A 13,199-nucleotide genomic window follows, 5' to 3' on the forward strand; every position below is an offset into this window, starting at 1 on the left:
CCCCCCCGCACTGGCTACCTCAGTTTCCCCGGCTCCCCCGGCCCCCAAGAGGCCCGCGGTCTCCCTCCAGGCCGTTCCCGCGCCCGGCTCTCCCCAGCACCACTGTCAGGCCCTGCTCCAGGGCTCGGAAGGTGCTAGAGCGCCGGCGGGAGGTGTGTAGGGGCCATAGGTGGCTGCCAGGATCGGGCTCCTCGAATTCCCAGCCAGCAACCAGGTGCCGGCGCTGGGAGTTCGAAACCGGAAGCGGCTCTGGCCGGGGCCCTCCGCCCCTCGCCCGCGCCCCTCTAGAACCGCAGAAGGCTTGGCATCTCTGTGGTAGGCCCAGGGCCGGCTGTGAAGGCTAGGGGGTTGGCGAGGTCAGGAGTCCAGCCCCGCGTCGTTGGTCCCTTCGGCAAGTGCCATCGGGCAGAGGGGAAGAGAGAAAGCGTCTAGCGGAGATTTTCGGATGTTGCCTGGCAACCGTGCAGCTTGGGGAGTGGTGGGGAGAATATGAGTCGTGATTGGCTGCTTCTGCTGGAGCCCGCCCCTCGCCCCGCCCCGCCCCCGATCGGCGAAAGGCGGAGCTGGTGGGGCGGGGCCTTCCGGAAGCCCATCCTCCTCGCTGCGAGGCGCCTCGCTAGCCCGTGGAGTCACCCAAGTGCGGGAGACGCCCCCGGCCCGGGGAGGGCAGCAGGGCCAGTGGGCCCTCAGCCCCTGCTGCAAGGACCTGGGCTGTGCCTTGGGGCCGCACGGGGAGCGGGTGGGCAGCCCACCGGGAAGATTCCCCGCCTCTGCCCTCGCCCTCCCTCTGACGGCGCAGGCGCAGGTGAAGCGTGAGCAACCAGGTGGGGCTCTCCAAGGCCAAGAAGCTGGGAGGTCAGGTGTCAGCAGACGGCGGGAGGAGGCAGGCCAGAGACACCAAGACCCTTCCCTGGTGTCCCTCCGCCCAGTCAGCTACGTCTCCATCACCCACCAAGCCACAACACCCTTCAGGCTCACACGCTAGGCCCTTCCACATCTCCACTACCTCCGCGGTCCTAGTTCTTGTCAGATGTTTCCTAAATTCCCAAGGTCCGCTCATAAAATGTTCTCGCCAGCTCTATCCCAGAATGGTGGCCTCTGGATGGGTCTCTAGGGAGAAGTGGACTGAGACCCATGGGGTCCTTGGAATCATGTTCCTCTCCATGGTGCTATGAAAAGGGGAACAGTTTCTCCAGGTCTCTAAGTTCCTCAGAAGCCAGAGTAGAGTCTTTAAATGATACCCTGGCTCACTCGACAGATCTCTGAGTGGTTCAAGTCCTGGCACACTGGCCAAAAGGCAAGGAAGCAAATGAATACCCACTGTGCAAATAAGTACTCTGGGCTAAGCGTGTACCAAGTGACCAAAGCTCCCAGTACTGTTACAGCAAGTGTCCTTCCTGCATCTTTTATCAGAAAACAAGCTCCTGGAAGCAGCAAGCCTGCTTTATGCGAACAACCCCCCCCCCCCCCAGTCCCTTACACTGAGCCAACTGAGAAATACCATTTCTGACTGAGAGACCGGAGCTATGAAGACAAGCTGAAAGGAGGAAACAGCTTTCTCACGTCTTCAAGAAACAGCCATCTAATTCAACCAGTCCTGCCTGCAACCCAACCCTAGATCCCACTGAGACCTGCCAGACATAACCAAGCTCTGCCTGGGCTCCCACTAGTCAGCAGCTGCCTGGCATCTGGCTGATGACGTGCTCCCCAACTTGCCATCTCCGGCTGAGTCCAGCAGCCCTGAAGGTCAAGTCTACAGTCTGTCTTACTCTTTCTAGACAGCCCCCACCTCGTAACATGCAATAGACAGTAGTGATTGGGGTGCATGGAAACAGGGGTATTCTTTACACAATGAAATCCCCGGACCTGAACCCCAGCTTCCAGCTTTCTGGTTGTTGGCTAAGTTATTGGACCTCTCTCTCAGCTGTTTCCTCATCTGTAAGACTGGGATGGAGTCCACTGTTCAGAGTTGTGGAGACTAGAAGCAACATATACGTGGCACTTGGCCCCACACCTGGCCAGGCAGCTGCTCGACTGGCAGCTATTATTATCATCAGTCCCCTCTCCTGCTCAAACTCCCTTGGGAGCCAGGAGCCAGCTGGGGCTGCAGCCACCCTGCCAGCCCCCTGATCCAGGGAGGCAGGTGGAGTCTCAACGGCTTCCCACATGCAGATGTCCCCAAGGTCAGTTGGTGTCAGAACCCAATGTCATCTTAGGAGCCGAGATGCAAATCTTGGATAAGCAGCAGGCTGAGCCCATCCCACCCCAGGAAAAAAGAAAATGGGAAACAGAAGTACAGAGGTCAAAAAACAGAAGGCCAAGAGTAAAAAAGCCAGACAGGGGCAGGTAGGGCAAATTATAAAGGACAGGTACAAAGAGGCCAAGGAAGTAAAAAGTAGCAAAGGTTGCTGGCGGCAGCCTCAGAAGGCACCAGGAGGGACAGTGGTCCCTGGTAAAGGAGGAATCCTCACTGGATTATGGCTGCGTCCCAGTGGAAACACATGGAAAATGTCCAGTCACAAAACAGGCCTCCAGTGCGTGAGACAAGAGACAGTGAGGGCTGCAGACAAAGAGCATGAGTTCCCAGCTGGCTCAGCCCTGCTCCAGCTCCCAAATAGAAGAGCCAAAGGAGGGTCCTGGGCTCAGTGGGCAATGCCCCGGGGACAACGGTAATGGCAGCAGTAGTAGCAGGCTGACCCTTCAAGGGGATCCACAGCCTCAGAAGTGGCTGGCTGGCTTCAGGTCTGGAAACCTCTCCGTGCCCAGAAGACTTTGCTGGTAGACTTATGGTCCTGATGGCTCTGGAATGGCCCCAAGTCAGGTCAAGGCTGGGAAGGAGAGTACCCAAGGCCCAACAGCAGTGACTCAGAGACGCCTCAGCCATGCTGACTTGGCTGACCCTGGAGGCCCCCACCTCAGACTCACCACCAGGGCCCCACAAGACAGAGCGTAAGCTGTGGCTGGAATTCCAAGGCCTTTAATTCGTAGCTAGCGTGCCCGCACCTCGCCCTCACTCCTGTGTTGCCATGCCCCACCCCATGCCAGCACCTCCCACTCCCTTCCCACGCCCCTTCTCACACTGCCCTCGAACCTCCCCCACAGCCCACCCCTCCTCCTGGGCTCCTAAGTGGGAGCAGGCGGGGGTGCTGCCAGAGCCCCCGCCGCCCCCAGCATCAGCATGGCCAGGGCCTTGGGCCCCGTCGTGTGGATCTTCTCGTGTCGATGCAGGTTGGAGCGCCGGCTGAAGCTCTTGCCACACAGGGGGCAGGAGTAGGGCCGGACGCCGCGATGGGTGCGCTGGTGGGCGGTGAGGTGTGAGCTGTGACTGAAGCTCTTGCCACAGTCGAGGCAATGGTAGGGCTTCTCGCCCGTGTGCGTGCGGTTGTGGGCGATGAGGTTGGAGCGCTGGCTGAAGCACTTGCCACACTCGGGGCATGGGTAGGGCTTGACCCCAGTGTGGGTGCGCTGGTGGGTGACCAGGGCCGAACTCTGCGTGAAGCACTTGCTGCAGATGGGGCACTTGTGGGGCTTGGCGCCCGTGTGGGTGCCCTGGTGGGTGACCAGGTCCGAGCGGCGGGTGAAGCGCTTGGCACAGCGGTCGCACACGTAGGGCTTCTCGCCCGTGTGGATGCGCTGGTGCTGGATCAGCGTCGAGTGGTGGCTGAAGCTCTTCCAGCAGGAGGGGCAGGTGTAGGGCTTCTCGCCCGTATGGATGATCTGGTGCTGGATGAGGTGTGAGCTGCGGCCAAAGCGCTTGCCGCAGTCCGTGCAGGCGTAGGGCTTCTCGCCCGTGTGCGTGCGCCGGTGGGTCACCAGGTGGGAGTGCCAGCTGAAGCCCTTGCCACACTGCTCGCACTTGTAGGTCTTCTTGCTGGCGTCACCGTCGGGGGCCAGGCCCTCCTCGCTGCTCTCGGGGGTGCCCGTCCGCTCCTCTCTGGGTTTCTCTGGGAGGTGGCCCTCCTGGGCCTTGGTGAGGCTGGCGTCGGGCGGGGCTAGTTTCGCCTGTCTCTCCTCCGGGGGACCCGGCTGCCCATCGTCTTTGGCTGGCCCTGAGCTCTGGCCTCTGCCTGCTTGCTGCCCGCACTGCAGGACATCCCCCTGGGCTCTCCCCACCCTGCTTCTGAAAGACTTCACGTCCCCAAGGGCTGCCAGGGATGGGGCCGGCTCCTCCTTGCCCACCTCAATGGCTCCTAGAGAAAGAGAGTTTCCAGCAAGAGAGAGACTTCCGTGAGGGACCCAGGGAAATTCTGGAAAGGAGATAAGAGCGAGGATCCTGGACGGAAAAGCCACCCCCTGGAGAGGACAGGAAGCTGGCAGCCCTGCCCCTGGCACGCGTCTGCACCCCAGAAAACAGCCCGTGCTGACAAGGGGCACCCGGGAGTGGCAGCAATGACGCCACTGCCCCGTGCCATGGCGCCTGCCCACCTGCCACTTCTGCACGCACCTGTCATCTCCTCCTCATCTCCCATCTGCCGGCACGAGCTCGAGGTCTCACCCTTGCCCTGTCCTTGGGAGGCCCAGAAAGGTCTGCTGAAGGGAAATCCTGGCCAAAAAGAGACAAGAGATGCTGCACTCAATCGCGGAACTTCCAGGCTGCACAGCAACAGACACCCCCCGCCCCCACCTGCCAAGTGAAGAGGCAGAAGTAGGGAGTCAGCTCTGCAAACATGGGATAAAACAACATAAGCTGAAAAATCACTTGGGGTCAGGCGTCCAACCCTCTGTAGGAAGCACACTGTAGGGTAACTGCCAGACATACTCTCTCCAGGCTGAGCTGGGCTCCATCTCATCTCCCTGAACGAGCACCAGGAGCAAAGAGACGGGCCAGGAGGTCAGCTGCCAACAACCCCCCACCCCCTCATCACACAGGCCCCCAGCAGTGGGCCCAGCAATGTCTCCAGTCCTGTACCTTCCCAGGCCAGGGGCAAAAAGGGTTCCTGGGGGAGGGGCAGTGGGTGGAGCAAAACCCAGTGGGAGGGCCTGGGAGAAGAGGCCAGGGGTGCCAGCCACCCAGAAGTCAGGGACCAAAGCCCCCTGGCAAGGTCCCCTGGGGCAAGGGCCTGGGGATTCTGGTCAAGTCAGTGAGAGAGCAGAGGCCCAGCCTCCATGCCCTGATCCACACCCTGCAGGAGGGAAGGAATGTGTTGGACCCACCACCAGGTTTAGGACATTTGTGAGGCTCGCCGTGGGGCTGCAAACGGGTGCTGAGTTCCCTCTGATGTCCCAGGACTTGCCTGGACCTGCCTCTCTGGGCCCTGGGGAGTGCTAACGATGGGTGGTGAGAAAACCTGGGATAATTAAAGGAGTAAGCCATCCTGACTCTGAGACCCACCACCGAAGTCAAGGGCGGAGTGACCGAGCCCCCGGCTCCCCTGGACTAGCAAGTGTGCCCCTGGTGCGTACGGACAGACAGACAGACAGACTGGACGGATGAGTGAATGAGCCCCAGGAGTTCTCCATAAGACCTCCTACTAAATTCTGCCAACAAAAGCAGGGTCTGAAACAGAGAAGTCAGAGTGCTGGGACTTTATTTACCAGGAGAAACAACGAGGGAGCCAAGGCCCCTCTGAAAGGAGGACAGGCCCCTCGGGGTAGGTGGGACAGCGCAGGGCCTGGAGAGGTTAGCTGGCACCAGGCCCCGCGTCCCCCCGCAGGCAGCCCCGCCCTGCAGCCAAGCACTCTGCGCACACACCTCTCAGGTGGGGTTCGAGGAGCAGACTAAGCACTGCAGAAGGACCGAGGGGCAGCACCTCGAGGTCAGCGCTGCCCGGCCTAGCAGCCACGTGCCACGTGGGGCTAGTGCAATTCAAATCTGAGCCAGTTAAAATGAAATAAAATACAAACCCCAGGAGCTCCAGCCACCTTTCCGGTGCTGAGCAGCCACACCTGGCTCCTGGTCCCCATGTCAGCACAGAGCACACATCCTTCACCAGGAAGGAGTTACAGGACAGAGCGGCCCAGATGAACAACGAGAAGGAGCTTAAGCCCCGGGGAGAGAGGTGATGGCGGGACGGCCCCGGTTCTGGCATCGGGCCTTGGGAAGTGGCCGCCCCGGCACAACCTCGGGCCCTTACCCAAGGACAGCCCGTTCCTCTTCTGCAGGACGTCCCTATAGAAGTTCTGCTGCGCATGGTCCAGCCGCCCCCACTCCTCCCGGGAGAGGTACAGAGCCACGTCCTCAAAGGTCACCGGCATCTGCAACAACACAAAACACCCACTCTCCAGGGCAGGCCGGATGCCCTGGAGGGGCTCAATGGCTCCAAGAGGAGGGCGACCCCCCAGGCCCCAACCCACTGCCCTGAGTGAGGCCTGCCCTCGCATCTGATGGTGAAGCGGGACAGCCGCCCAAGGGTGGCTTTTGCAGGGGCGCAATAACAAAGCAGTTGTGTACAACAGAAGAGACGAGACAAAGACAAGGACCCATTCCAGCACTGCAGCCAAAGCTCGGGACCTCCACGCACCCCCGCCGGCCCCCACCCTCGGGTCCGGCGCTCAGATCCAGACGATGACGCACAATCTGAGATGCTGTCCCTCCATATCCTTGTGCTCTTCCTCCAGCCTTGCACTTGAACAGGGACACTCACCTGGGACCAGGCGGTGAGAAGCGCTGCAGCCATCTGCCGGTCCCTGGTCCTCCCCTCGCGAGAGAGCACGGGGATCTGGGGGGACGGGAGGGCTGAGAGAGGAGAGAGATCCTCAGTGCGGCCACCTCATCCTGCGGGGCCCTGCCGCTCCCCGAGCGGACTCATGCCTGGCTTACCGGGGACACCACTGCTGCCTCAAACTCCACCCCCGACCTGACCCAAGGCGGGAGTCAGTAGGCTCGGAGGCTATGCAGGAGTGGCCTCTGAGGGGCAGGTGGGCAGCCATCCGGGCATCTCCATGGCAGGAGAGCTCATGCCCTCCCCACCTATGCTGTGAGCCTCCGCCTCTCCCCACAGCTGCCACCCAACACAGCGCTTCTCTCCACGTCCCTCTCCATCCCTCTCACCTCCACCAGGCAGGAATAGAGCTTTCTCCTTAGAGCCCTGGCTTAGGGACAGCCAGCCTGGCGTTCCTGGAGCGCCATCCCCCTGTGACGCCCCCTCAGGGTGTGACTCTTCCGGCTCTGTCTTGATGTGGGGTGACTCCCGAGCACCTCCCAAAGGCACCATCTCCTCCGACTCAGAAAGCATTTCTTGACCAGGATGCCCACGACCTGGAACCTAGGAATGACAGCCCCCATCAGCACCTGGGCGGAGAACGGGAGACACAGCCGAGCTCCACACCTGAGGGTCCTGGCAGGGGCCACACATGCCCAAATGCCAGGCAAAGCTCGAAGGACTGGCCTCGCTTCCTTCTCCTGGCCCTGGGGACCCCCACATCCCTGGTTTACCTCCACAAGGCCGGGGCAGCAAGGTAAGGGAGGCAGGCTCGAGGTCAGGCCAGGGGCAGGCTGGCCGGGTGCCCACAGAGCAGACACCTCTTCTCAAGTCCAGCCTCACACCTCCCACCACAGTGGGGACTGTTACTGTTCAACACTGAGGAAACCGAGCGCAGCAGAGTGAAGAGTGTCCCCCCAAATTTCATGTCTGCTCACAATCTCAGAACATGACCTTATTTGGGAAAAAAAGTCTTTGCTGATGTAATTAGTTAAGGATCTTGAGATGAAATTATCCTGCATTTAGACTAGGCCCTAAATCCAATGACGGGTGTCCCTGTAAGAGGAAAAGACACAGAAACCCAGAAAAAGCTACATGAAGATGGGAGGCAGAGCTGGGGTGAAGCCAAGGAACACCTGGAGCCACCAGCCGCTGAGAGGGAAGGACTGTCCTCCTAGAGGCTGGGGAGGGAGCCCCGCCAACACTGTGATTTGGGGTTTCAAGCCTCCAGAACTAAGGGAATAAATTCTGGTTGTTCCACAGACACAGGAAACCGATGTATCCAGGCTCAGAGATCAGACAACAACCCAAGATCACAGAGCCCGTGAGCGCTCAGCCGGGAGTGGAACTCAAGGGCACATGACTCACAAGTCTACCCCAGGGCCACCATTTCTTGGAGATGACAGGGAGGTAGCATGTGGCCTTGGGCCATTTCCAGCCTGACTCAGTTTGGTCAAAGAAGTTGAGTTTTTGGGTTTGGAGAAAAAAGCCCAAGGGTACTGCTAACTGTACCAAGGCCCGTGTCCACCTCGGTCCAACAGAAGGAAAACCTCCCAGCTCACCCTTCAGCACCACCCACAATGGCACTTCCAGGGTCCTCCTACCCGGTCCCCACTTCTTCACACCAGCCTCCGATCTAGCCCCCTGGGACGGTGAGGAAGGGGCTTTGGAGTCAGGCAACCAGGACTCAAACCCAGGCCGGCCCCTCACTAGCTGCTCAACCCGGAGCACACACTGCCTTTCCACAAACCTCAAGAGTTTTGGGAAAGCCACTCCCTTTGCATTGGGAGCCCCTGGTGAGGCCTCAGGTGTCATCCACTCACTGCACAGGGACTGGCCAGGCTTCTCCCTGCACCACCCCCAACCTCCGTCTATGTCAGGGTCTCAAAGGGAAAGACCCTCAGGCCAGGGAGCCCCTGAGACTCAGCTGCTCGGCCTCATGCACAGATAACCTGTGAGAAAGAGCTGTGCACTCTGGAACATTCTGGATAAACACAGAGTGGTGCCAATAATTATTACTACTACTTTGCTGTGTGAGTTGACAGAATCCAACAGCAGCAGAGAATGTCAGGGACGTATGAGGCCCAGCGGGCACTACAAGGGCATAGTGGAAGGGACGACAAACAGTGCTCACACTCCTTTGTGCTTCTATGGTACGAAAACGGGACAACTAACACGGGCGGTCCCTGACTTACAACAGCTCAACTTAACCACTTCTCAACTTTACGATGGTACAAAAGTCATACACATTCCGTAGAAACCGTACTTCCAATTATGAGTTTGCATCTTCCGCTGGGCCAGCGATCTGTAGCATGGTCCTCCCTGGGGATGCCGGGCGGCAGGAGCCGCAGCTCGCAGTCAGCCACTCGGTCATGAGGGTAAACGACCGACACACTGACTGTATTTTTCTTTCAGTGCAGTATTCAGTGTAATACATGAGAAACTTCACACTTCATTGTGAAATAGGCTTTCTGTGAGGCCATTTTGCCCAACTGTAGGCTGACACGAGTGTTCTGAGTGCGTTTGAGGGAGGCAGGTTAAGCTATGATGTTCAGTAAGTTACTGTGTTAAGTGCATTTTCGACTTCTGATACTCGCAATGGGTTTATTAGGTTGGAACCACATCCTAAATCGAGGACGATCTGCACTTAATTTGTATTTGAACTTACAACCCCTGGAAATACTAGCTGAGGTGCTATAGGCTTCTCTGACCCAGGTTCTAGTTGCTGTGGGTGTTATATGTTACATGTTACAATAATTACCTCCTCTGAGCCTCCCAACCACCTGGATGAGACAGGTGGGAACAACTGGCGCATGATGGACATTTTATAGATGACACGCCTGGTTCCCAGAGGCAGGGGACTTGCCCAAGGTCACACACCTGGCTGCAGCTGAGTCATATTCCTTTGATTCCAAGCCCATTGGCCCTGGTTCCCCCCCACCCCCTGGAGGTTGTAATTACAGACGTGGGCAACAGGTACATGAAGGACAAGGTACTTAGAGCCAGAGAGAGTGGAGACGGGGTCCTAAGCAGAAGGGAGGGTAAACTGAGGCTTCCCTGCATGCTCTGGGCACTGTTCAGAGAGCAACCCCACCAGGAGGACACCCATGCAGCCTCCTTGCTATTTTGTGTGGCCTCTGGCCAATTGACGCCTGAACTCGCCAGGCAAAGCAGAGCGGTTTGGTAGCTGTCGATTCCCAGGTTGAAGGCGCTTCCTGTCGTACCACTGTCTCTTCAACACTTCCCATCACCCCCATCCACCAGCCCTGCACCCCAGCGAGCCTAACTCTTCCACTGGTCTAGTCACCTTGCCTTGAAAATCCCCTCCTGCTCCGAGTCCTTCCAGGACATGCGTCCCTCACCCAGCGCCCCGTCCGTACCTCTCGAGCTCTCTCCTTGTCCTGGGCAGCCCGGGTGCCTCCGCCGTCTGCAGACATTTCTATCTCAGAGGTAGAAAGCACAGCTGAACTGTTTCTCCCTCTCATTGGCCAAGCCCCCTCCAGCTTCTGGCCAGGAGCCTGGAAGAGCAGGAAGAAATCAGCCAGTGTCTCCTGGGCACCGCTAAAGCACTGTGAAAATCCCCATGCAGGACCAGATCCAACCTTAGTCCCAATCAGAAATAAAACCTCCTAGATGTCTTCCAACCACCTCACTCTCTCTGATGTTTTCTGGTCCCTCGCTCAACAGAATGCTGTTTTGTCACTTTAAGCCAGAATTCTGCATCTCAGAGCAGCCCGGTTAGGGAAAGCCAGGGCTGACTGGGAATCTGTCTCCTGCCATCAGGAGCCCAAAGGTCTGCAGACATCCTACAAAACAGGTGCTGGGTGTGGCCGTACCCGTCACAGCCAGCTCAGCGGGAGAATCGAGGCCCCACTGTCTCCCAGGCGCAAGACACACACACCCAGGGCTCAACGTGACTGGCCCCGCCTGGGATCCAGAATCTGAGCAGCCTGCAGATGCAACCTCCCGCCAGGTCCATCCTGCCCACGGGCCCGGACGGGCCATGTCCTTCCCCTTCCCGAACCTGGGTCCAGGCCCCCTTTTCTCCCCACCAGCCTAAGCAGTCCACCTTTGACCCCGTCCCCTCCTGCCAGCCGGCCACCCGCATGGATCTCGGGATCCAGGCACCCTCCCCAGTGCCCTTCTCACCGAGGTGGAGGTGGAGGGGGCACCTCGGGTGGTGGGGGCCCCCTCCCCTGGGAAGGGAGACTCCACAGCCAGCACCGGGCCGGGGAGCCGGGTGGAGACTGGGATTAGGGACAACAGGAAGTCCCTCCCAGATCCCGTTCCCCACGCAGCTGCAGCCCTACAGGGTTCCCAGCTTCAAGGGTTCCGGGTCTGGGGTCCTGAGCGGAGCTGCACCTGCTCTCGGCCGGGAGGCGAGTCCTAGATCTGCACTGCCAGCTCACGATCGCTTTACCTGGCGTGCACTTGTGATACCAGCAAAGCAGGGACGCCAAAATGGGGAAATAAATTCTGTAGAAGGATGCTGACATTGGACGTTTCAAAGAGAGCACTACAACTGTTCTCACAGAAGGAAGGGCACTTTTCCCGGGTAGAGGGGCACGATGGTCCTTTTCGACACTCAGGGCTTCTGAAGATCTTACAGTGTCTCCGTGGAGACGTTCCTGGATTTCACCTAAGGCCCCCAGGCTGGTGAGCAGGTCCTCTGGGCTGTCCCCAAGACTAGCATGGAGTTCTGTCTCCCTAAGAGCAAACTTAGGAAAGAGGCCTGGGAACTCCCCCCTACCCCCACCCCTGTGCCCCACACCCTGAAAAGATGTGGGACATATCTAATTCCTCTAGACCTCCTCTCTCCAGCTCTGTCTCGAGGCTGGGGAGTGTACAGGGGTAACGGGGTCTGACCCAGCCATCAGTAGGGTCCCAGACTCCACCGTGCAGTCTTGGCTTTCCCTTCGGACCCTGAGAACCGAGGCTCCCAAAATGGAGGGCAGAGACTGCTTCATTTCTACGGTGAAAAACCCATCTCCCCCCTTGAGCAGGGCACAGGGGATGGGTCTCAGGAGATGAGTGGGGCCAGCTCTGGAGTCAGATTCCGGGAAACCTCCCCAAGCCCGTGGCCTTCCGCCATCAGAATCCTCTGACACAGGAATCACCCAGAAAGACAGGCACACCTGGCCCTGTGCCGGCCTACAGGTGTGCTGTGTGGGCTCACAGGGGTTTAACTTCTTTAAAACTTAGTTTTCCAACATTTAACAACTAGTAAAGGTCTCATAAAATCAATTTTCTTGAAAAATCAGAACATCGGGCAACCCTATTCCCCACACTTGGAGGCTGCTGTCCCATAGCTGCATTTAGTCCCCACTTGCCCCTGCAGCATTTTGAATGTGCAACTCTGCTTTTGGAGTTAAACATGTTTTAGGATTCTGATCTATCCTACTGTCACTTTGATAAACAAAAAATATTACCCTTGGGGTTTGCCTCTGGTCAGGATTTCCAGGCATTTTAATCCTCAAGGTAAAGAGGGATGTCCAGAGTTGTAGCAAAAGTCAATACTATTGTCAAGCCAGAGAGCTATAAACTGAGAAGTCACAGGGGGCTGTGAAAAAGATCAACTACTCAGTGTGTGAATGTTTCTCCATCAAAAAGGAACATGTGTCCAGAGTAAGGGGACTCACTCCTGAGGTGGGCCATGTCAGTCCACGTCAGTTCCAGGTGTGCACTGAGTTCCAAAACAGTGGGTGTGTCCTGATTCTTGGGCCAATGTTTCTCTACTAGACAAAAGGCCACTTCAGGGATGCTGGGGAAGCCCAGCAGTTTAGATCCCACCCACGAGATCACCTAAACTAGACCAAATGAAGTCTCAATATTGAGACACTAGCCCCTTCTTGGAGATGAGAGGAAACACGTCCAGGGCTGGCTCTAGGACTGAGAAGGTCTAGGAGGAAGGGTGTTCACATTTACTGTGTGGGAACTGCAGTCCCTAAAAGAAGAAAGGCACCAAGGAAAGCAGAGACCAAAAACCTAAATGCCTCCAGCAAGCAGGCAGCACCACAAATGACCAGTGATTTGGGTGCAAGCTGGTAGTGGGGGAGGGGCCGCAGAGGCCTCAAGAAATCCTATTTTGTTCAAAGGGGGCAGCTGGGGGCTCAATATTGCCAGAGCTTGAAGATTTTTCAAGAGAAGCCAAAAAAAAAAAAAAAATTAGGTTTATATGTGAAATATCCCGACTTTTAAACGTTGATGATTCAAATAAAAAATTTTAGAACTCCATACAACTTCAGCAGAAAACCCCTGCTGTCTAGCTCGCGGGCCACCGGTTAGTTCAGGGAGGTACTCACCTCAGCGGCCTGTCACAAGGATAACTACGATGGGTGGAGGCGCTTATCTGAGCTTCAGACGGGGCAAAGCCTCCCGCATCTGGCGGCTTCACTGAGCCTGAGAAGAGGTCACTGGCAGTAAATAAATCATGATCTACCCACAGGGATTGGCCTGAGAATTGATTCCGATCCCACAAAAACGCTCAGAATCATAAAAACTAGAAAAAAGAATCACCAGATGTAAGGGAAAAAATGTTTAAAAAGAAAGGGGGGGGGG

The 13,199-nt window shown here is 57.6% G+C and overlaps 1 protein-coding gene across 2 annotated transcripts; it reads right to left on the reverse strand.

Annotated features, from left to right (window-relative positions):
- Nucleotides 1-2,961: 2,961 nt before the first annotated feature.
- ZNF205 (zinc finger protein 205) lies at nucleotides 2,962-13,040 on the reverse strand. Of its 2 annotated transcripts, none has more exons than XM_008696783.2 (7): nucleotides 12,944-13,040; nucleotides 10,022-10,159; nucleotides 6,992-7,205; nucleotides 6,585-6,676; nucleotides 6,075-6,195; nucleotides 4,445-4,543; nucleotides 2,962-4,190 (listed from the first exon to the last, which is right to left on the reverse strand). In XM_008696783.2, the coding sequence occupies exons 2-7, from the start codon at nucleotides 10,124-10,126 to the stop codon at nucleotides 3,124-3,126; spliced, it is 1,698 nt and encodes a 565-aa protein (XP_008695005.2). In that variant the 5' UTR covers nucleotides 10,127-10,159; nucleotides 12,944-13,040; the 3' UTR covers nucleotides 2,962-3,123. The 2 variants fall into 2 exon arrangements, with proteins under 2 accessions (XP_008695005.2, XP_008695004.2); XM_008696782.2 differs by lacking the exon at nucleotides 12,944-13,040 and adding an exon at nucleotides 10,791-10,909.
- Between the last annotated feature and the right edge of the window lie 159 nt (nucleotides 13,041-13,199).

This window comes from Ursus maritimus, unplaced genomic scaffold (genome assembly GCF_017311325.1).
Source record: "Ursus maritimus isolate PB19 unplaced genomic scaffold, ASM1731132v1 scaffold_2, whole genome shotgun sequence".
NCBI classification, from domain to species: domain Eukaryota; kingdom Metazoa; phylum Chordata; class Mammalia; order Carnivora; family Ursidae; genus Ursus; species Ursus maritimus.

Bases quoted from the DNA above. Each gene is read 5' to 3' on its own strand.
- ZNF205 (XM_008696783.2), bottom strand. From the start codon at position 10,126: ATGAGAGGGAGAAACAGTTCAGCTGTGCTTTCTACCTCTGAGATAGAA. The intron at 7,206-10,021 runs GTACGGACGGGG...TGTCATTCCTAG, and splicing joins ACAAGGAGAGAGCTCGAGAG to GTTCCAGGTCGTGGGCATCC. The intron at 6,677-6,991 runs GTGAGAGGGATG...CTCCTCTCTCAG, and splicing joins TCTATTCCTGCCTGGTGGAG to CCCTCCCGTCCCCCCAGATC.